This window comes from Pistacia vera, unplaced genomic scaffold (genome assembly GCF_008641045.1).
Source record: "Pistacia vera cultivar Batoury unplaced genomic scaffold, PisVer_v2 Contig127, whole genome shotgun sequence".
Taxonomy (NCBI): domain Eukaryota; kingdom Viridiplantae; phylum Streptophyta; class Magnoliopsida; order Sapindales; family Anacardiaceae; genus Pistacia; species Pistacia vera.
In genome coordinates this window covers 557,417-582,246 of record NW_022195325.1, presented here as the reverse complement: position 1 = coordinate 582,246, position 24,830 = coordinate 557,417, and the positions used below count along the sequence as shown (strand labels likewise).

At 34.4% G+C, this 24,830-nt stretch overlaps 1 protein-coding gene and 1 pseudogene across 1 annotated transcript; one reads left to right on the top strand and one right to left on the bottom strand.

Annotated features, from left to right (window-relative positions):
- The first annotated feature begins 1,963 nt into the window (after nucleotides 1–1,963).
- On the top strand, nucleotides 1,964–13,844 carry LOC116121628 (probable polygalacturonase At1g80170). The gene is made up of 10 exons (XM_031407573.1): nucleotides 1,964–2,537; nucleotides 3,092–3,223; nucleotides 3,340–3,510; nucleotides 3,600–3,620; nucleotides 3,761–3,968; nucleotides 4,638–4,719; nucleotides 4,796–4,904; nucleotides 5,039–5,155; nucleotides 5,450–6,122; nucleotides 13,789–13,844. The coding sequence occupies exons 1-9, from the start codon at nucleotides 2,325–2,327 to the stop codon at nucleotides 5,777–5,779; spliced, it is 1,383 nt and encodes a 460-aa protein (XP_031263433.1). The 5' UTR covers nucleotides 1,964–2,324; the 3' UTR covers nucleotides 5,780–6,122; nucleotides 13,789–13,844.
- Nucleotides 6,953–9,632, bottom strand: LOC116121629 (annotated as a pseudogene).
- Nucleotides 13,845–24,830: the final 10,986 nt, after the last annotated feature.

Here is a 24,830-nt window from a genome sequence, read left to right as displayed (position 1 = left end):
TTGATGATGCTTTGCTAAGGTCTTTTTATTAAGGGGTTTATAATTTGGATTCAAATTTTGCAATTTTACATTCTGTGAACAGTAATGTTGCTGACATCATCATGTTGACGTCAACATGATGATGTCATCGGTTGAATCAGCTAGTTCAACTGATTGAACCGGTCAACTTAGGACTCCGTCAGCTTGTCGGGTTTTGTCTCAGGTCGGTTTTTAAAACATTGGTTGTAAATTTTTAAGGTTTATTTGATATTTTTTAAATTAATAGGGAGTAATTAAATTTTATAGGGTACCCGAGTAAGAAACCTAAGAATCAGAACAGATCGGTTTCAGTTCTGGTTCCAAATCTTAAGAACGGTTTCGGTTTCGATTCCGACAAAAAGTATAGGGTACCCGAAACCGTTCACCCGTAATTGCCTAACAAGTTCCATGAAATTATGTAAACTCTATGTTGTCATTATTCACTTGATGTTCTGGTGAGCTTATAAGTTGACAGTAATTATATCTAAACACACATCAGTGAAATTTTTGGGTTTGAATAACAACAATTGTGAAGTGGTTCGGTCTTAATGATAGTCATAGTTGTGATTGATTGAATGAGTTGCCATTATCATGTACTATAAGTAAGTAGAAAACACTCCATCTGTCATCATGTGATGATATCTTGTATAATCAGTATGACATGTCAATCTGCACGGAATTATAGGAAACGCCATGTCATACTGATTAAAAAGAGTATGATTTGTCATCCGTCTTAGAAGTATTATTAAGTTTATAACGTCAGGTCGGCTACAATAGAAGGATAATATCAATTACACCCACTGTGGTTCAGTAAATATCACAAAAACCTTAATTTCATAAATGATATTTACCATATTTCTTATTGTTTGCGATAGCAGTAAAAATATTTCGAGGAAAGCATAGAAGTGATTTTTCTTACTGGATGTTGGCACCTGAGTGGCAGAAATTTAAGGTCGAAGCTTTTGATCTCAATTTTCGATTATTGCATAGTTTGGCTGCCTCATAGTAATAATAATCAATCCTTCAACAACAATTTAGTGCACAATTATGGTTGTGATTATCAGAGTTAATTTCAGAAAGCAACAAAAGTGAGAAAGTTTCTATTGATATCTTCTATGCAACTCATCTATGGATTATTTCCATTGTTGAATGTATGAAGTTATTTTGTTAAAAATCGGTAGTCTAGGGTTTTTATTGGTAGTGCTTTGATATGTCTGTATGGTTAATTAACATTCATTAGTGACGCCTAGAAAGTGTTCGATGAAATTCCGTTGAAGAACGATACGTGCAGAATTGCTCTTTTATGAGTTCATTGGTTTTTCTTGAGGCTAAATTATGGGTTGAGTGACTTGAATTGGTTAGATTGACGCCCGTATTGAAGTTGGGGTATGACCCACCAGGGAACTGATGATACGAGTAGACTATAGTTAACGAATTAATTGTAAAAAAAGGACATTCAAGAAATAGTGTCATTTCACCCTCATGTACTCATCCTGTTGCTAATGTAACAAGTTCAGGAATAAAGATGGTGTTTCATCAATGAGTTAACGACTTTTTCCCACCCAAAAAATCCGGCTTGAAGAGTTAGCCGTGCGAATGGAGGTGGTGGTGGGAAATGGTGAGTGATGACAAAAAATGGAGGTTTGGGCTTTGCAGAGGAGGTGATGGAGATTCTGTGAGAGGTCTCGGAAGTGATTTTGAATGTTGGGATCGGCCGAAAACCGACAAAAACCATCGGTTGTGACGCTGCTAATGTGCATCATCTCTTACTAACATGCACCATCTCTTTTTCTTTTCTTCTTTTTCGGTGATCAAATGTTTGTTAACCATTCTGCCCTTACTAATAATAGACTTTTGATCATTTTGCCTTTCTCGTAACGAAAATTAATATCAAAATTATGTTTTGGATACTGAAATGGTATTTAAAAAGTGGGCGAGTATGGATTTGTGAGTGGGCCATTTTTTGGTTGGGAACACATAAGTCACCCCACATATAATTTGTGATATTTTTCCAACTCAAAATGCATTCAAATAGTGCTTACATGGTAATAATTCATATACAAACAATATACATGTCATTTCAATTTCGAGTAAAAGATGTTGCAAAAGATGCCGACCCCGTGTTGCTTTTCAAACGTGTCATGCTTTGGCATATTTCATATTTTTATAGTTACTTTTTGACTTCACGAGCTTCTTTACATTCTCCAACAAAGTCTGTCTCTTAAATCTAACAACAAATCTTTATATACCCTCCAAATCTTTAACCAACTCTTCAAGTAGTTAAGTTCATGTTCTTTTAACAGAACATGGAGCTTCGACTTCCAACGTTTTCTTCATGTGTTACAGTTCTAATTCTTGCATTTGTCTGTTTGTCTCTGAGTTTTGTGTATGCCGAAGGCTTTGACTCTCTGTTGGAGCTCCCACGTTCTGGCTTAAATAGAACCCGACTCAGATCCAAAAGGGTCCTTTTTGTTGCTGATTTTGGTGCCAAAGGAGACGGTCTCCATGATGATACTGAGGTAAGTTATCTACAACTTATAATACATGGTGATCAAAGCTTTTAATTGTGTTTTTAATTTAAGCTGAGGAGTCGGTGCTTCGGTTAGTTTGTTTTAATATCTTGGTATATGAACTTAGAGAGAGTAATTTTGTAATGTCTGTGAATTGTGAGTTGTCTTGGAGAGTCGAATTTTGTATAGTTTTAAAAAAAAACTGCAGTTGGTTGAGGAATTTCATGATTATGATGTCAAGTTATGTACAATAAAGACTAGAGTTACTGATTAGGAATTTCTTTCTGGGAAATTTGAACTTGTAATGGCCAAATTATGAGTTTCATTTGTGGAAATAATTTGTAAATTGAGTTGGTTTAACCAAATCTTTTGTAGTCCGAGGAAAGCTTGATATGGAGAATCGTGAATGATCACCGTTAGGGTGTTACTGTGGGATGCAAATATTCTTTTATCTTCTTCTGTTGGAAATTTGATGCAGTACTAATTTTTGCTGTTTCACTTTGTTTACTAATAAATGGAAAGATAAAGCATTTCATATGTTACGGTGCATTTTATGCTTTCAGGCTTTTGAAAATGCTTGGAAGCTAGCATGCTCTTCACGAATAAGAATTGTAATTGTAATTCCAGCTGAGTATACTTCTCTGATCCGTCCTATTGACTTTTTTGGGCCATGCAAATCGAAAGTCACTTTGGTGGTAAGAGCAAAAAAGTTTATAAGAACTGATTTTTCATAAATAATATCTTCCTATTCTATGTTAGTGCCTGAGATCAATTTTGTTCAATTTATTTCAATGGCATTGTATTTCTATAGATATCTGGTACAATTGTTGCCCCCAAAGATCCTGATGCGTGGAAGGGTTTAAATCATCGGAAATGGCTCTTCTTTCATGGGGTGAACCTTCTTACTGTTGAAGGAGGAGGGACAATCAATGGGATGGGATGGGAATGGTGGGCTAGATCATGCAAGATCAACCCTGCAAATGTATAGCTGTATTGCACTTTTAGATTTTTGTCTACTTTACAGTTACTTACCTGCATTTTTCTGAATCTGATTTATTTGATATATTGCAGCCATGTCGACATGCTCCAACGGTTAGTGCTGGTTTATTCTTTGATCAATGTATTTAGTTCTGCTCCTCTGTGCACCTTAAACACCCCTAATTATGGCTCCAAATGTTACTTTTCCCATATGGTTTTGTATGCTTAATATCTTATAACAACCACGCTTGCAGGCTGTTACTTTCCACAAGTGCAAGAATTTGAAAGTCAAGAAGCTTATGATTGTCAACAGCCAACAAATGCACATTTCATTTAGTAGCTGTCTTCGGGTTGTGACTTCCCAACTCAAAGTGATAGCACCTGCCGCTAGCCCTAACACAGATGGAATCCACATTACGGCATCACATGGTGTTGAAGTCAAAAATTGCATTGTAAGAACAGGTTGGTTATTCTCAGAAACTGCTGCATATCCGAGTGGTTGTACAATTTTTTTACCACGGCTAAAATTCTTCTCATACTCATTTAAATGCAGTAAGTTTCCTTTTTGTAGAAAATGTGGATGATAGTCTGCTTCATTTTAAGACAACAAGATTGTGGATTAGGATTTTTGGTTGTGATTGCATGTCTGTTTCGGAAAAGTGATTGTCATCATGAGTTAATAAGTTGAAAGTTTGTTTTGAGAATGAAATATCAGTATTCTAATTGTAATTTATGCCCACCTATAATTGTAATGTGCAATGGATTTGGCTACCCTGGTTACAATCTTTAAAGTATTTAACTTGTTTCCATTCTATTTAGAAAAACTTGATCAGTAGTACTTTGATGGAAACTAGTCCTACTCCTGGTTCAGATTTACTAAAGACATGTATTAGAGTGGATAGTTTATGGATTTCTTAAATAAGTAATAATACTCAATCTGGTCTGTTTACATTTGAGAAAACAATTATATCGCATCTTCAAACTCCATACAGTTAAGTTGTATGAGGTCACATCTAGTTTTCGCTTCTTTGTGACCTAACAAAGGTAAAGGTTGTATGTCCTATTTCATGAAAAAACCGTTGTTTTCTTTTGAGATCCTTATCTGTTTTATTCTTAAAATTCTTCATCCAGGAGATGACTGTATCTCTATAGTCAGCAATTCTTCACGAGTCCAAATAGAAAATATTGTCTGTGGACCAGGCCATGGTATAAGGTAAGAACAACTTTCATCCAAATTAGACCATGGGTAGAGTTATTGACCTTTACTCATTTAGATCATTGTCCATCAGCATTGGAAGCTTGGGAAAATTCAACTCATGTTCACAAATTCAAGATGTAACGGTTGATGGAGCGTTTATTTCCAACACCGAGAATGGGGTGCGAATTAAAACATGGCAGGTAGTTTTCCTAAGATGGTAGTCTCTCTTGCTCCACCTATATACATATACATGTAACTGTCAATTTATGTGTTATAGAAACTCAAACAATAATATATAGTAAATTGATTCTGTGCTTTCTTATATCTTCACCAGGGAGGTAGTGGTTTTGCCACTAACATTTTGTTCCGGAATTTGTTGATGGAAAACGTATCGAATCCAATTATAATAGACCAATACTATTGTGATTCTTTGACACCATGTGCAAACCAGGTAGAAAATTCTTACTTTTGTTCAAGTTCAAGGTTTGGGAATATCAAATCTTTTCAGCATATGTCAAAAGAAACATGGTTATAATGATAGCTGCATGTCACTGAAAACGCTATAATTGGATATTTCTTGTTTAGAAAATCGAAACACTGCTCTTCATGGTTTTTCGTTTTGAATTTAGAATTTAAACAGTCTTGCATACCTATTTCTTGTCTATGAATTTCGCTTGACGTATTTGCAGTTTGTGAAAGGAACTGTTTTGTTTTTATGTGTATCTATTATCCTGATGAAATGCAGACTTCAGCTGTTAAAATAGAGAACATATCCTTTGAGCACATTAAAGGAACTTCAGCCACAGAGGAAGCAATAGTATTTGCATGCAGCGATTACACACCATGTGAAGGCTTATATCTGGAAGACATTCAACTTGTGTCACACTCTAGGGGAATCACAAGTTCATTCTGTTGGAATGCTTACGGGTCAAGTGTGGGTTTAATATACCCGCCTGCTTGCTTCACATGCACAGAAGGGTTAATTCGACAGTATGTCTCATCTAACTACACTTTAAGTACCAAAGGTACGCTTTTCAATCCTTCTAAAGAGACTAGAGAGGTCAGTCTTTTCTAATATGTGCAAGGCCACGCCCTTTCTAGTGCAAAGTATGTTATGGTACAGGGCTCTGCGTTCTGCATATTTTTTACAGCTCACCAATGAGTATGTTGAGTAGGGTTGTATGATTATTGTTGTATATAGTATTATGCTATTTACACGAATCAAGTTTCATTTGAGCAATATATAGTGTTCTTCCATTTCTTTTACAGTTCAATCGATGAGTTTGTTGAGTAGCATCACTTGAGAGGGGATTGTAATGTACGGCGGTTCAACTCCATCATATAATTGCAAATTTCTTTGAACATCAATATGTGGCTGCCAATTTGATTATCGCCATAGCAATAATGATACTCGGAAGGTACAAATACATTTCAAGTTTTTCTCAAAATTCTACTAATAAAAAAAGAATACAGAGTTTTCTACAGATTATAGAATTTGTAAATTTCTCAGTTCAGATTATTAATATCTAGGAGTGAGTAGTTTTGGGTACCTTACACTTTTTTAAGGAACTGAAATCGACTAGTTCCTAAGATTTGGAATCGGAATCGGAACTAGCTGGTTCCCGTTCCTAGAAACCTGGAACCAGAACTTGAAACATAGTTTCTGCTTCCGATTCTCCAAACCTTTTTACCCCCCTACTTTTTAAAAAATGACAAATACACCCCCAAAACAGTACACACCCAACAGTTTATAAAAATTACAATTAAGTCTTGATTCCTACCTAGATACTTGGACCTTGATTCCGGTTCCCGGTTCTTGCAGTGCTAGAACCGGAATCGGACCCAGAAATTCTTGGTTCCAATTTTCCAGAATCGGAACTTGACCCTAATGTGGTCGGTTTTGATTCTACCCTTTACCCATGCTCATCCCTAATAATGTCTTATGTAACAGTTAATCCGATAAATCTGTCATATGAATTCATTGGATTACAAACAATAAACTAAAATCTGTGAGCATCCTGAAGCTAATATCTTAAATCAACATAATTCTTGTTCATAACATCTAATTCTTTTGCTTCCTGTACTTTATAACTCATTTAGAATTGAGTCTCTCCAGAATACCAGTCGGAGACCACAGTGAAATTTGGGGTTGTTGTAGCTGGAGAAATAATAATAGTTAAGCTCTGAAGCAATACAATTTAACATATCACATCCTAGTAAACAAACATAAAATTCTTTATATTCAAAATGATGTTCAATCAATGCCCATTTCAATTGAATCATAATAACAGTTACAACTGCTTCAAATCTTTCTGCAATAAACAAACAATTTGATACATGATAGGAAATACAGTGAAATGAAGAAATTTTTTTCCCTGCATTTCCTAAAATGCAAAGATAAAAGAACATGAACGATCTCTAAAACAGTGAACTACATCCTGGAGCATCACCAAAAGTCGCGATAAAGCCTCTTGACACTAAAATACAAACCTTCATCCTTGTTCTTCAGACTAACAGTTCAGCTCTATAGGATGAGCTAGCGAGCCCCAAGCTTGGGGCATCCCTCGGCAAGAGGCAAGTCCAAATTTTCTGTAATTCTAAATGTTTTCAGTACCATCTTATCAACATAGAGGGTTCCCTCTAGATGATCACACTCATGCTGTAAAATCCGTGCCTGCCAACCTGTAGCATCTACTTTGATGGGCTTGCCATCGCGATCCAAACCTGTAACCTCAACATCTAGATATCTCTCCACGACCGCTCTATATCTGTCAACACTGAATGACACGGCAATAAAATAAAGAAAAAGGATTACGAAAAATAAACTAAAATCTTTCGTAGCATCAAAGTCAAGGTTCTAACTGAATTTTCCGAAGTGCTGAAATCGTCCTTTTCATGTCTAGCAACTTGCATATATTTGTCAGTATTCATCGACTAACAAGAGAATCTATAATATAATTCTAAATTTACAATATCCAGATGAAAGAGAATAATTGCACACAGATCAATTATTTGGAGGATGGAAACTGACTGAACACCTGTCATATTTGATTATCAACAACTAATTCCTCCTATCAATGACACGAGTACCATTCATAATGCTTATTATCTATCAAATAACTCCATTATTTTAAGGAATTCATCCTAAACGAAGGATTTAAAACTTTAGAAAAGAGAATGGAATGATTAAATTTCTCTTAAGTTATCTTAAAACATCTAAACCATATTTGCGGCTAGTATGATTTTAATTTTAGTACATTTCTACAGCTTGTAGGAAGTTTAAAGGAAAAAAAAAGGAGAGATATTGCATGCTCGGGTAGGAGCAAAGCTAATTCATCCACTGTAATACTGAGTTTATAGAATTAAAAGTTGTGATAATGAACTGTACAACAGAAGGTAGAACTTGGACTCTAAAGTTTTGTGTGTCATCACATTTGACATAAAATAAGAATGGACAAGGCAACAGAGATCTGAAAGAGAATAATATCTACTCGGGAGAAAACCATTTTATAGCTGAAATTAACTGTTTAATCTTACCTCAAACAGCCCTCAAAAAATAGTTCAGTCTTGTTGCTCTTCTTTTTAAGCTTCGGGTTCAGAATCACCTGCCTCAAAAGAACTAATAGAGCGTAACTGTAAAGTGAAAACTCTTGGATGATAAGGATACGGTTGCCCTTGGATGAATTAACATACCAGAAGATTGAAAGGGTGTCTATCTTGTGCTTTAATTTCTTCCTTGGGCTGATAACTGATATATTCTCTTGTATCTTCTAAAACTATAATCTGCACAGATGAAACATGACATAGTTTTTACATAAATATGGTTTGCAATATCAGTATGTAGATTGGTTTGGAAGTACCAAACTCGCGGCCAGTGTCCCAGTTTGCACATATGTTAATACTTACTAACTAAAAGAGGTTCTTGTATCGTATACATTTCTTTTTTCACTTTATACACCTTATCTTAGAGAACCAGATAATTAGGCAAAAATTTCAAACACCATACATCAAGTACACTCATACAAAGCAAAAACTCAAAACAAAATTTCTCTTAGACGTTCAAGGTCTAAACCATTACTCATAAAGCACTAGTTTTACAGTACAAAAGATTTTCTTTGAGCACATTCGCATCAATGACCATCCACACGTCACATTATAGCCATCAGATTTCTCCAAAATTATACTCAACATTTCAGGATTTATCATCAATATAGGGAAAAAATACACATAAAAGAGTTGAAAATTTTATTTTATTTTTGTCTCAAAAGAACATCATCCTTTACTTGACATAGCTGAAAAAAACCGAACCATTAAAACAAACTACCAAATAAATTATGCATTAACTATCAACTTAAGCTTTCTCTAACACAGTTTAATCCTACTCAAAAACTTAAAAATGCAAGATGTAATTAAAAAACTTACTCTTAATGGGATTCCAATCTGAGGAGCAGCAAGCCCAACACCAGGAGCCGACTTCATAGCCTTAACCATATCGTCAATAATCTTCTGGATCCTCTCCGACAACTTCGCGGGCTGGCTCATGCAAAACAGGGTCACCCGCTTTTACTATCTCAGGTAAGCTAACTTTCTTCTTTTCTCCCAGACCCAGAAGCCAACCCGCCCTTCTAACCGTAGAGGACGTCCGGGATTTTCGGGTGGTGGAGAATGGGGCGGGGGTTTGGAGAGAGATGGGTATTCGGGTCGGGATAAAAATTGGGGCGGACTTTATATGTTTCTGGGCCAGAGTTAATGAAAGCAGACGGCCTGAGAAACGATGGATGGTCTCCATGGTGGCTGTGGTTCGGTTTTCTATGGGCGTGGCAATGGGGCGGGGCGGGACGGGGATTTCATTCACCGTACCCATCCCCACCCTCAAAATCATTCCCCACCCCCGCCCCATCCCCGTTACGAAGATGACAGGAATTCCCCTTCCCCGTCCCAAAGGAGAATGTTAGACGCCTGTCCTCGCCCCGTTAATTTTATATAAACATAAATTAATTTGAGCATTACCAAACACAATAGTTAATTCTCGTCCACATAACAAACACTTAAATTAATCGTTTAAACATAATTTATTATATATAAATATGGGTCAGGGTTTGTTCATGTTCAATTGTTTAAGGTGAGAGAAATTAAGAAAATATGAGTTTATATAGGTAGGATAATTTTGTAATTATGTGAAATATAGGGATATTAGTGAAAAGTAAATATATATATATACATTTTTTTAATTTTATATATTATATACGGGGCTGGCCGGGGGAAATGAATCACCCACCCCCGCCCCATCCTTGAGGACAGGGATTAAAACACCCTCCACCCCCGCCCCTATCCCCGAAAAAATCGGGGTTTCCCCGCTCCATATAGGGCAGGGCGGGACGGGTCCTCGAAATCCCGGTGAACATATAAATATTCACATATAAATATAATATTCACATACAAATATTAAGTAATTACCCTAATTTCTATATTGGGCTTAGTTGATATTTTATTTTATTCTTTGCACCCATACGTCTCAAATTATAGTCGAAATTTCCTTAAAATTCGAATATTATTTAAACCTTAATATTGCTTATGTTTTCCTTCAATACAAAAAGAATCTTATTCACTTAGTTTTTGATACGTCAAATTCAAAGCAATAATAGGAATTTAATATGGAAATAAGATAAGAATAAATATATTAAAAGAGTTAAAAACACTTTCTCCTAGTGTCTGGGCTAAGTAAATAAAAACCAAAAGAGTCTTTAATGAGGTCTAACCTAAACATTCTGTCTTTTAAATTTCACGCAATGGTAAAATTGAAAATTTGTAATAATAAAATAAATGAAAGACAAATGAATGATATTAGTAAGGGTGGACTGGTTGGAGTACCCGTCCAAATTCCATGAAATCGGAACTGGAATCGATCGGTTTCGGTTCCTAAATGTCTGGAATCAAAACTTGAAACACATGTTTTGTTTTCGGGTACCTGGAAAAATTACAAGGACCCCCTACTATTCACAAAAATGAAAACGTACCCTGTGAAAATAACAAATACACCCCCAACTGTTTACAAAAACTACAAATACACCGGGTTCCTCCCCACGTACCCGGATCTCGGTTCTGGTTCCAATTTTTGAGAATGGGAACTGACCTTGATAGGGTTGGTTTCGGGTAGGAACTGAAACCGAAACCGGAACCTTGGGTACCCGCCCGATTTCGGTTCTACCCTAAATTTCTATACACCCCCTAGATATTAGGTTCACATATAAATATAATATGCATTTAGAAATTCATAATATATATTTGAGATATTTTTAGTAATTTTCATTCAAGGTTAACATGTATGTTTATCTAGGGATGTATACAAGCCGAGTCGAGCTGAGTATCTTGGTACTCGAGCTTGGCTCGTGATGAACAGTAGCGAGCTCGAGCTCGAGCTCGAGCCGAGCTCAATCGAGCTTTAATATTCCTGTTCGAGCTTGAGCTCGCGAGTCTGAAGTGGTACTCAAGCTCGAGCACGAGCTCGAGCCTAATCGAGCTCAATAGTTTATTGTATTTTCTCTTTCTTCTTTTCACCTATCAATATCATCTCTTTTTTTTTTTTTTTTTTCTCTTTCTCCCCTCATTTTCTCTTTCTTCTTTTGATCTATCACCTCATTTTGTCACCTCAACTTTTTTTTTTCTCTTTTTCTCCCTCTTCCCTTTTCTTACTTCTTTAGATCTTCTCCTTCGTCTGTATTTTTTTTTTCTCCCCATTCTCTTCTCTTTCTTCTTTACTTCTTCCATATTCTCTTCTCTATTCTCACCTCCTTTTCTCTTTCTTCTCCTGCTCCTTCAGATTTTCTCCTTCATTAATTTTCTTTCACATTCTAAGCTCGAATGGAACCGAGGATTAATCAAGGTGAAAGAGATGAGTTTTTGTTTGAGCTTTGAAATGGGTTTTGAGTTTTTGTCTGTGAATGGGTCATGGGTGTTGTTTGTAATTTTGACAACTTAAAAATAAAACTTTTAAAATCTTGCAAATTGCCCCATAAGCTCGTTTAAGCTCGCGAGCCTGACGAGCCGAGCTCGGTCCGAATCGAACTCGGCTCGTCACTGTTTACGAGCTACTAGAGCTCGAACTCGACTCGACTGATTTCGAGCAGAGCTCGAGTAGCTCGCGAGCTACCCAGCTCGTGGCTCATCCCTATGTTTATCCATGTGAAACCTGTACAATATTATGACAACCAATTCACATATACCTACCCTAACTATCTTATAACAATAAATTTGCACCCTAAGTCTTGAAAACTAATCTACTCTGACACACCCATCCTTTTGTTCTTTAATTTTTTGCATCTTCTTTTTTTACATGCATAATCAGTCATCACCGTATTTTTTTGTCTTTCAATTTCTTTGTAGTCATATTTTTAGAATAATCTACCTGCCGACATGTCATTTCAAGATATAGAAATACGCCATTACCATTAAAGTATTTTTGATGTGTAATGTTGTTGTGATATCTTGCAACAACGAGAAATACAAGAGCCTTTCTGGGGAGTTTGCGCAAAGGATCTATGTTGCATGAGACTGTGAAATATGTTGTTGAACCCTTGGCTGATGACAAAAATAATGCGTTAAAGTAAATAAAGAATATACAAAAGTAGTTTTTAAAGTGGTTCAGATACAAGGTGAAATTCCTACGTTCATTGTATCTTATTGATGTGTTTATAAAAGATATTTGCTCTTAAGAGACAACTGCTCTATAGCTATGAGAAAATGAAATTCTAGATCCTTCATTTGGGATGGCAGACCCCTAGTTATAGTGTTGTATGGGTGATCTTACTCATGAAGCAACCCTCTTATCCTCTTATCGCATGACACATGGCCTAGCAAACCATTCCGTTGTAAGCTTATTAGTGAAATAGTCCACTCATAGCTCAATTGTGAATCTTATTGTTGAAGTAGAGCCCGGCAGTCTTATAGAGGAAGCCACCCTTCCTTGATATAACACATGGCCAAACACTTGCATGGTCATAAACACGTGGCAAGAGTTTAGACACCCATTGCTTAGTCATAAGACATGTGTCGAGATTTCATGCCTAACCAATATACCGTATAACATATAATGTGTTAGAGCAGGTACCGTACAATAGTGATCAGAGGCAAAGCAAAACATTTTTACCATATATATATATATATATATATATATATATATATGAATTCTATACAAATTCAATCAGAAGAGCAAAGTGGGTGTCGTCCACCTTTCATTGAAATTTGAAACCAATTAAACAACCTCAAGACCCTAGGCAACAAAGGGAGGCAAGATTTTCAGTCTTAGTCCTCTTGAAGCACTTGGTCAACTATTCAAAGTAAAATGTTTGATTTAGATATCTTAAGATTATTTTCTGGGTTGAGTTATTTTATTTTATTTTTTTACTTTGAATAGATTAATAAGGGGATATGTTCATGAATTGAAGAAAAAAATAATGTTATACATAATTTTTCAATTGGTGTCCTCTCTTAAATCCATGCACGTACATATGATATGCATTTAGAAATATTCACCTTTTAAAAGAATTATTGAATCAAATAACATTTACAAGCATTAATTGAAAAGTCATTAAAAAAAAAAAAAAAAACAAAAATATAGTAAACAATTCATCTTGGTTGCATGGGGAGTTGATTTTTTTTTTTTTTTAAATATATTCTATTTGAGTGAAATAACAATTGTGTGAATTATTTATATATCATGATTAAATAAACAGATTATATAGATATATATGTGTGTTCAAGAAACTTTCATTTCATTTTGTCACAATTTATTATAGTTCAAGTTTAAACTATGGTGCGTAGAGTCTATACCCTTCTAGTTAGCATAGAACTCAACCTGGTTGACATTGAACCCACTCCCACATTCATAGGGGTTACATACTCGGTGCAGGTGCGGTGTGCCAATAATAATTGCCAATATGCAATGCCTAATCATTTTCCTTTGAGGGTGCAATATATGCCAAACAGACCTATGACTTTTTAACCTAGAGTAATAAATTTTTGATTTTTCCTTTTATTTATTTTTTATATAGAATCTATTTTTTTTTTTTTTTTTCATTCTTTTAGTGCAAGGTTTGTAGACATCGTGGTTGTTTAATGATGGTGGGAAAACCAACGGCAACAAGACTTAGAACCGATAACGACTACAACATAGTCGTTTTTTACTGCAATAACTTAATGTTGATCGGATGTAGTTTCAACATTACATGTGTTATGCCTGAAAAGATAGGTCTGACGTGGAGCCTCGTCAATAAAGTATGGTCAGAGCTCAGAAGGATTCTGTACTGTCCAGGCGCGGCCACGTCGCCCCTAGCGCAAGTGGTGTGGCTCCTGTCAGTACAGTTGGTGAGTGCCAGGCTAGCAAGCGGCTGGAGATTGCCAACGTGTCAAAGCCCTGCATTAGTCGAGGAAATCCCTCGAGCAGGTGACCAATGAGACACAGAGAAAGATTTGCACGACACCTACCCACTTGCAGCTTTTATAATCATTACCTTGAACTCTCCCACTATAAATAGAGGAATTCTCTCTCATTTTGGGGGATTAGTCAATTTTACGCTTAAATAGCTCTCTCTCTCTCTTTCTCTCTCTCTCTCTAAACTGTAACTAAGCTCGTTGAACGCGACCTGGCTTCTCTCTTATCAATACAATAGCAGTGGACGTAGGATTCACTTTTGAGCATCCGAACCACTTTAAACATTGCTCTTTACCTTTTTATTTAATTCGATCTTTTCATATCACGTATGACTTCTAAGTTCTTTTAGCATTTTGCATGTGTGAGTAGTTGATATCAAAATCAAGCACCAACAGTTTGACGCTAAAAGGAGGGCCTGATTTAGTACCTACTCTTCATCAGAGAAATTCTGACTAATCGGTCCCATAACAACAAATGGCTCGTAGCTTCAAATCTGAGCGAACCAGTCATGGTAATGAAGCAATCCCCCAGGTATAGGAGGGTACTTCTCCCGAAGTGCCACCAGTCCAGCAAAATATCATAAGAGATATTCCTTCAAGCTCATAGCCCGACCCAACTATCATGAGTTACCTGGAGAGGTTCAATAATACTCTTCAAACGGTTAGCCGAAGGCTAGACCGATTGGATCGGGTCGTGCCATCCGAATCCAATGAGGCGGTGCTACCGCCAAAAATACCTGCAGGTCGCGTGAAAGCGCAGAAAATGGCAAAAGCCCATGCCTTAAAGTTTTGATTAATTAAGTGAATAACTGGAATTATGATCCAAGTAAAAATGTTTTAATTTTATTAAAATAATTATTTTTGAATAAAATAGTAGATTTGATTGAATAATATTTACTTCAATTATCAAGTTCTAAATATATCTATAGTAAATTAGTAATTATATAAGATAAATTGATGAACATTAATACATTATTTAATTAAATGATTAAATATTTAATTAATTATAACATTATAGTATGACAACTCAAGGTATATTAAGAAAGGTTAGTGTTTTGTAATCAAACTTAAATAAATGCCATTAGTACATGATAAATTAATTATATATTAAAAAAAGTAATTATATATGATAAATTCATGAAAATTAGTATATTACCTAATTAAATGATTAGATATTTAATTAATTATAATATTATAGTATGAAAACTCAGAGTATATTAAGAAAGGTATTCACAATTTATATTAACCTGACAGGCTATTCGCAATTTATGTATGATAAATTGCGAGATTTTGTCGCCATTTTTTTTAATTATTATTTTTTATTTTTCTTAAATTATTTTAATATAATATTATTTTTTATTTTTAATAATTATTTTTTATCAATATTATATATATTTTTTAAATTGGGCTACATCTTTAACCCTAGAAAAGGGATTTAGTTCATAATTGCAATAATAAAAACCATCATTGTATTCAATAACATGAGTTCAAGAAAGAAAAATATAAAAACTTCTCTAATTGGCGAATGAGAACTACAAGAATTTCGATCTCCAAAATAGTAGCCATCTTTTCTCCTTCTCTAATCCATTAAAAACTACTTAAAGACCCTTATTTATAGTGCTAGGGTTTGGAGGTTACTTAGGAAAGAATTAAATGCCTTAACCCATTGAGTTTCGGACTAGGAGAATGCAATAACCCAAACAGGCCCGTGACCCATCGCTGTGGCGATAATAAACGGTTGCTGCGGCGATTGTTCTTTCTGTCCCATGAGTCCGTGATATTCAGAATTTAGAAAAGTCTTCAACATGAGCTCTCTGAATAAGCTTTCCAATGCCACAAGAATTGTTGAATTCCGATTTCTACAGCTCAAGTTATGATCGAAACATCGAAGCATACTCATCTTAAAGGATTTCCAGATCTACGTTGTATCTTCAACGTATCACAACTTTCTCGTTTCAACTCCGATTCTTGCACTGTTTGTTCATACTTGTCATGAATTCCATCGACATCATTCTTTTTCCATCAAATATCGGTTTGAACCTAAAAATACTCAAAATACACCTGTGATCCCGTAAAAGGTATGTATTAAATAATTAATTCAAATTCCATAAATTAAACACATTTTTCCACAAATAATCCAATTAAATCACTAACAAAATATATACTTTTAAGCTCTTATCACAACCCCCAACTAGCTTTTTGCTAGTCCCTAGCAAATTAAGCGATAAAATTAGTCTCTAAGCTTAAAAATAAAACAACCAATTAAAACCTATATCTAAACTATTTTAAATCACTTTCGTAGATTGACACGATTGCATTTAGCGTATGCAACAAGCCTTTAAACCCCTAAGCGGCTCTAGTTGGACGAGTTGTAGTCTTGTGAGGGTTTCCAGCGATGATAACCCCAAACATCCACACTAAACTTAACCTAAACTCCAAAAATAAAAATAAACATAAAAAGAATTGAAACTAACAAAAATTCTTGGATCAATTCATAAAGTTGTCTCAAAATCGCATATACACAAAACAAATAGAATAATTAAAAATTGCCTAAACTCACAGACAATGCAAACGTCAATTCCATTTTCGTTATCAACCCTAAAACATTCATACAACCATAAACCATTAGTCTACAAAACTCGGATGGTTTTATGCATAACATTCATGAACAGAATTTTGATCTCAGTATTTGGGTTATGACTTTTATGTGAATCATGGAATCAAACTCCATAGGCTCACTTTTCAAATCACTCTCCACTAATGTAGAATTTCACATTACCTTGGATCAATAGGTCTTTGTAAATGTTGTAAGGTTAGGCTAGGGTATGAGCTCATGAAGGAATGAAAAGGGAAATTAACAAAAATCAAATTAAGAGACTTAATTTTCATTCATTCTTATTACTATCATACAAAAACACTTCCCTTTTTCACTCAATAGCTTCCCAACCTTTATCGAGGTCTTTCTTTTCGACAGTAATAAAACCCATTTGCATAATTCCAAATCTTCACAATGCTTTTCAATGCCCACTTTTCTTTTCTTTCTCTTTTTTTTTCCTTTTTTTTTTTCCTTTTTTTACAACAATAATATGAAGAAACTAGAAAACACACACACAACCCCACTGATCTTACAAGCACTCCACAACCCCCAACCAATTTCTTCGCATAAACCTGGGTTGTGGCAAAACTACAGTTCCTCACCAATACTTGTACTAAGCTTGAATAACAGTTAAGTCTCTTAAGGATTAAATGGGTAGGATTGTGTTTTAGGCTCATAATCAGGGTAGGGAAAAAATTAAGTTCAAAGAAAGAAAAACAAGGCTAAATTGTGTTTAAAAGGCTCAAAGGGTTAACTAGCGATGATAATAAAAAAGGTCGGCTTGAAAGACTCAATCGGTCTAAAAATAGCCTAAATAATTTCCTAAGTGATGTGAACTCTAGGATTTCGCCTCGAGTGGTTGTCAAATGAATTCTAGAGTTTGTTGAGATCACAAAAAATGTTCATGGAAAATTTACACATAAAACGTCTCTAAGTAGGTAAACTTAACCACTTCCAATCCACAAATCGCTAGGGTCTCAAACTAAATGTCATTAACATTTACAATCATCCGTAATTAAAGGCAAAAATTAATTTCCTCCATTTGTTACATGTTATTGCAATCACATTCCTATCATAGCCATATAAATTAATTCAAGAATAGAACCAAAATTCAAAACAGAACACAAAAATAAAAAAAATAAAAATTCTCATAAATCCATAAATTCAAAGTCTTTGGGAAGAAACTTCCCTTACCCCCAACCTAAAATCTAAATTTTCCCCAATGTACAAATATAAACAAAAGGAAAAAAGAGAAAAAGAAAAGTTACCCCTTTTTGCAATAGTGAATTGCGAATATGCGTGACAATTCGATCACCAACACGTTTCATTCCATTGTTCTCTTTTAATTCTGTCAAAACAAAGAAACTTGTAGTGCACCTCATAAGAAACACACATCACGTGTTAAATTTATGAATTTAGAGAAACAACCACAACATCAAAATTATTTACACAAAACAGAAAAAAAATAAAAATAAACATACTTGAAAATTAGCACTTGCAAAAATAACACACTAATCAATAAAATAAAAATAAAAATAAAAAGCTTAGGTTGCCTCCCAAAAGCGCTTGGTTAAAGTCATAAGCTTGACTTTTCATTTTCTTCAATCCGGATCATCTAGGAAAATCCAAGCCCTCATATCCTTAATTTCACCATTTAGATAGAGCTTTAATTGTTGTTCATCTACATCTCAAAGTCAACCTCCATAGTCCCAGAGTTGACTAAACAATTCTCTAGGGGTGAACTAGGGTAGTTTTCTTCTAATTTTTTATTCACTATGTTATCAAAGACACTAATCTCAAAGCATGTGTCTAAGTCGGATGGATGCTTCTTAACATAAAAAACATTAAACTCTACTTACTCATCTTCTACTCTTAAGATTAGTTTCCCTTGATGAACATCTATCAATGCTTTACCCGTGGCTAGGAAAGGTCGTCCTAGGATTAAAGGCATTTCCTGATCTTCCTCCATGTCTAACACTATGAAATCTATTGAGAAAATCAGTTTATCTACCTTAATCAAGACGTTTTCTACCACCCCCCTAGGATATGTTATTGATCGATCTGCCAATTGGAAAGACACAGTGGTTGGCTTCACTTCTCCTAATCCAAGTTTCCTGTAAATAGAAAACGACATCAAATTTATACTTGCCCCTAAATCACATAAGACTTTATCAAAATAACAACTACCAATAATACAAGGGATAGTAAAACTCCCTGGATCTCGTAGTTTAGGTGGTAGTTTCTTTTGAATCTACACTTCTCCGTTAGCATTACTTTCTCATGTTCCTCAAATATTCTTTTATGCGTGAGGATCTCCTTCAGAAACTTGGTGTATTTGGGCATCTGCTCTAACATATCAACAAAAAGAATATTAATATGCAAGCTTCAAAACATGTCGATAAACTTACCAAATTGCTTGTCAAGCTTCTGATTCTTCAATCGGTGTGGGTACGGAAGGTTTGCATGGCTCGAAGAAAGTTTCTGCTCAGATTCACGCTCGTCGCAGCCACCAGATTCATCGCCGTGGCAACGAGTTGAAAATTCTGTCGATTCGGGGCTGTTTCACGATCGTCGTGGCCACCAGTATCATCGCCGCAACGATCATCCTTCATGTTGACAATCTTCTCCATATTTTCACGCTTGCCGCGGCGATCGTTCTTCTGCTCTTCCTTCAAATCTTTCTCTTGTTCTTGGTTCTGTTTTTCATTCTCTGAATTCTCCAAAGTTCTTCAACTCCTCAAGGTGATTGCATGCACTTGTTCTTTAGGATTCTTCTCTGTATCGCTCGGCAAAACTCCTTGAACTCTTCCCGCTAATATATTATGAATTTGCCCAATTTGAGTCTCAAGGTTTCAAATAGAGGCTGATTGATTTTGGGCAAGGACTTCAGTCTTCTCAAACCTCTTACTTGTCTCTTTAATGAACTTGGTAGACACATTCTCCAAGTTAGATTTTGGCTCTTGAGTTTGAAAAACAGGAGGTGGTGTAGGATCATTGTTGTTGCTTCAAGAGAAATCAGGGTGATTCTGCCATGCTGGGGTATAATTGTTGGAATATGGATTCCCTTGCCTTTTTTGGAAGTTGTTGATGTAATTGAAGTGTTCGGGTTGTGCAAACAGACTTCCTATTTGGAAATTTCTAATTTCAGAAATTGAAGTAGGAGACTTGATAGCATTAACTTTAAGTGTAGCACCCAATTGTTGTTGAATAGTTGAAACTTGAGCGGCCAAAGCAGTGTAACCATCTAAATCTAATTCATGAACTTCTACTGCTCTCCTTGAAAAATTCCATTCCGAAGGCATCATATAGTTGTTGCTTGCCATCACTTTTCTTAACTATCAGATTGTTCTCTTGTTTTTAGAGTTAAAATGAACTAAGTCTACACTCTTAGTATGTGCACGATCCAAGACCTAAAAACAAGAAAACTTTGGTAAGCTAAAAAAAATGTATTTATAAAAGAACAAACTAAACCTAATATTAAAACTAAACTAATTAAAATAACAAAAAATCAAATTAGCAACAAAATATTTCGTATTGATATTGGTAAAAAAAAATAGTTCCCCGACAACGACGCCAAAAACTTGACAGGCTATTCGCAAGTGTATGAAATCGCACAAGTAATAAAGCTCGAGTAAACGAGTGTCGAATCCCAAGAGAACTACCTACCAAGTACCAAACTAGTCTATTTTGTTGCTATTTGATGAAACAGAATTTTAAGAATGAATTTAATGAAAAAGAAAACAAACTAAAAACTAAACAAAAGTAGAATTTTATTAATACTTTGGTAAACAGATCAATATGACTAAACCTATGGCACAGATTTCACACCAATTTAATCATATGCATTGACAATTATTGCTAACCTAATTAAGCTTATTCTAAAAGCCAAACTCCCTAATATTCTACTAACTTTCTCTCGAACAATTAGTGAATTAACCCTTAAGCAACAACCTAAAATATCTCTAAGTGGGATTTAGGAGCTAAGAGATCATTAAGTTCTATGGAATTTACCATAGACTCATAGATCGCGGTAACCTATTTCTAGCATTCACTCAATCTATGGTTTTATTACCTTAGACAAATCAGGTTTCATCTCTCGATCTCAACCCAACCCATGATATCATTCAACTCTCAGATCATTAAGAATTGAAAGCATTACACACAATAATAAATCTTATAATTAATGCTCAATAAGAATTAACAGCAATAAAGTCAACACCTATTCATAAATTGGGCTACATCTTTAGCCCTAGAAAAGGGATTTAGTTTATAATTGCCATAATAAAAACCATCATTATATTCAATAACATGAGTTCAAGAAAGAAACATATAAAAACTTCTCTAATTGGCGAACGAGAACTGCAAGAATTCTGATCTCCAAAATAGTAGTCGTCCTTTCTCCTTCTCTAATCCCCTAAAAACTATTTAAAGACCCTTATTTATAGTGCTAGGGTTTGGAGGTTACTTAGGAAAGAATTAAATGCCTTAACCCATTGAGATTCGGACTAGGAGAATGCAATAACCCAAACAGGCCGTGACCTATCGCTGCGGTGATAATAAACGGTTGTTGCGGCAATTGTTCTTTCTGTCCCATGAGTCCGTGATCTTCAGAATTTAGTAAGGTCATCAACATAAGCTCTCTGAATAAGCTTTCCAATGCCACAAGAATCGTTGAATTCCGATTTCTACAGCTCAAGTTATGATCGAAACATCGAAGCATGCTCACCTTGAAGGATTTCCAGATTTTACATTGTATCTTCGATGCGTCACAACTTTCTCATTTCAACTCCGATTCTTACACCGTTTTTTCCTACTTGTCACGAATTCCATCGACATCATTCTTCTTCCTTCAAATATTGGTTTGAACCTAAAAATACTCAAAATACACCCGTGATCCCGTAAAAGATATTTATGAAATAATTAATTCAAATTCCACAAATTAAACATAGTTTTCCACAAATAATCCAATTAAATCACTAACAAAATATATACTTTCAAGCTCTTATCAAATAATATTTACTTCAATTATCAAGTTCTAAATATATCTATAGTAAATTAGTAATTATATAAGATAAATTGATGAACATTAATACATTACTTAATTAAATGATTAAATATTTAATTAATTATAACATTATAGTATGACAACTCATGGTATATTAAGAAAGGTTAGTGTTTTGTAATCAAACTTAAATAAATGCCATTAGTACATGATAAATTAATTATATATTAAGAAAAGTAATTATATATGATAAATTGATGAAAATTAGAACATTATTTAATTAAATGATTAGATATTTAATAAATTATAATATTATAGTATGACAACTCACGGTATATTAAGAAAGGTAAGTGTTTTGTAATCAAACTTAAATTAATGACATAAAACAAATTTAGAATCATACTAATTACATATTTAATTAAAAATTCATAAATCATATTAATATTAATATTTAATTTGATTCTTTTGTCACAATTTATGTTAATTTAATTTATGGGTAAATTCAAAAACTTCATTTTCACTCTAGCAATTATAATATTATATAAATTATTTTAATTAACTCATAAGTATGATTGTATAAATCCAAGTTCAACGAGTATTAAAGATAAGTGATTACTTGTTAATTTATTTAAATACAAAAATCAAAACCACCTACTAATTGTGTATGAAATATTTTCCTAAATAATTTAGTTATTAGTAATTATATTTTATTTCTCTATTTAAAAAAAAATATTATAACGTTAAAGTTTTGAGGGCTTGTGATTAAGATTTAAGAGAATCAAAATATATTAGATTCATTAATTGTTTGATTAATTAAGAATATAATTTGAATTATGATCTAATTAAAAGTGTTTTAATGTTATTAAAAAAAATTATTTTTGAAAAAATAGTATATTTGATTGAATAGTATTTACTTCAATTATCAAAATCTAAGCATATCTATAGTAAATTAGTAATTGTATATGATAAATTGATGAACATTAGTATATTACTTAATTAAATGATTAAATATTTAATTAACTTATGGGCAAATTCAAAAACTTCATTTTCACTCTACTAATTATAATATTATATAATATTTATATTTTTGGAAAATAAAGTTCACCAAAATTTAATTCCCAAAATTAATTCCACAACTATACTTTGATGTAAAATTTAATATATATTATTTCCAAGGATCTGTGACTATGATTGGACACAAATGAATGAGTAATGAAAATTGAAAATTACTAAATGCTAGTTTTCTTAAACTTCAGGGGTGTAGTTGTAAACATTGTTTTAAAACTCGGCCCGGTTGAACTGGTTCAACCGAGACCTGGCTGGTGAGCCAGGCCGGGTGAGGCTCAAAACCGCTTATATCAGTCTGCACACTTACACTCGCTGTTGGACCGATGCACTGTAGTATCCGTCGGTCCAACCGTTATTTAAAAAAAAACCGGGTAAACTAATTTGTAAAATTAAAAATTTAAATTAAACTCTAAAACAGCAAAACCCATACATTATAATTATATAAATTGAACAGTAAAAACCCCCTATCCCAAAGCAAATATCAACATTTCCTCCCCATTTCACGGCATTTCTCACACTTTTGGTCTGAAATTCTAAAACTGAAATCTTCCACCAGAGTCTCCCCTTCATCGTCAAATCTCGTTACTTCAGCCTTCACCGTCAACTACTTACTTCGTCATTAGCTGGGGTACCGCAAATCTCCTCCAATTTCATGATCTTCTCTGTCCTCTCACACTCTTCTTCACCGCCGATCTACGCTGTTCATCCGTCGTTGTCAATCTTCTCGAAGCTACACAGTTGATCTCGTCTTCTTCTTGCCTAGGAACTGTTGCCTCTTCCCCTCACATTGCTTGAATCTTAGCTCTTCATAGTTGCACTGTTCACAACCGAGCTCCACCTCTCCGACGGTCAACTCAACTGTCAACGACAGCTCATCTTCACCAGCACCAGGTAACTGTCACGGTGTCACCTTATTGATGTACATTCCACTATTCCAGCAGCAGACCTTTAATTTTGTTTTGGTGCATGATGAATGAACACTTGATTTAAGTTGTTAATTTTGTTTATGTGATTTCTTCCTTTATTTTGTTGTTTTGATTTGTAATTTGTTGTATTATTGATGTAATGATGTTTGATGATGGTTTGCTAAGGTCTTTTTATTCAGGAGTTTATAATTTGGATTCAAATTCTGCAATTTTGCATTCTGTGAACAGTAATGTTGCTGACGTCAGCATGATGACGTCATCAGTTGAATCAGCTAGTTCAACCGATTCAACCAGTCGACTTGGGACTCAGTCAGCTTGCCGAGTTTTGTCTCGGGTTGGTTTTTAAAACATTGGTTGTAAATTTTTAAGGTTTATTTGATATTTTTTAAATTAATAGGGAGTAATTAAACTTTATAGGGTACCTGAGTAAGGAACCTAAGAATCAGAACAGAATGGTTTCGGTTCCGGTTTCAAATCTTAGGAACGGTTCTGGTTCCGATTTCGATTCCAGTTTTGGTTACTCCAAAAAGTGCAGGGTATCCAGAACTGCTCACTCGTAATTGCCTTGCAAGTTCCATGAAATTATGTAAACTCTATGTTGTCATTATTCACTTGATGTTCTGGTGAGCTTATAAGTTGACAGTAATTATATCTAAACACACATCAGTGAAATTTTTGGGTTTGAATAACAACAATTGTGAAGTGGTTCGGTCTTAATAATAGTCATAGTTGTGATTGATTGAATGAGTTGCCATTATCATGTACTATAGGTAAGTAGAAAACACTCCATCTGTCATCATGTGATGATATCTTGTATAATCAGTATGACATGTCAATCTGCATGAAATTATAGGAAACGCCATGTTATACTGATTAAAAAGAGTATGATTTGTCATCCGTCTTAGAAGTATTATTAAGTTTATAACATCAGGTCGGCTACAATGGTTTGGCTGCCTCATAGTAATAATAATCAATCCTTCAACAACAATTTAGTGCACAATTATGGTTGTGATTATCAGAGTTAATTTCAGAGAGCAACAAAAGTGAGAAAGTTTCTATTGATATCTTCTATGCAACTCATCTATGGATTATTTCCATTGTTGAA

What these genes read in the sequence shown, in the direction of transcription:
- LOC116121628 (XM_031407573.1), top strand. Translation starts at nt 2,325, where the DNA reads ATGGAGCTTCGACTTCCAACGTTTTCTTCATGTGTTACAGTTCTAATT. An exon ending in GTCTCCATGATGATACTGAG is followed by an intron (nt 2,538 to 3,091) that starts GTAAGTTATCTA and finishes TTATGCTTTCAG; the next exon opens with GCTTTTGAAAATGCTTGGAA. An exon ending in AATCGAAAGTCACTTTGGTG is followed by an intron (nt 3,224 to 3,339) that starts GTAAGAGCAAAA and finishes GTATTTCTATAG; the next exon opens with ATATCTGGTACAATTGTTGC.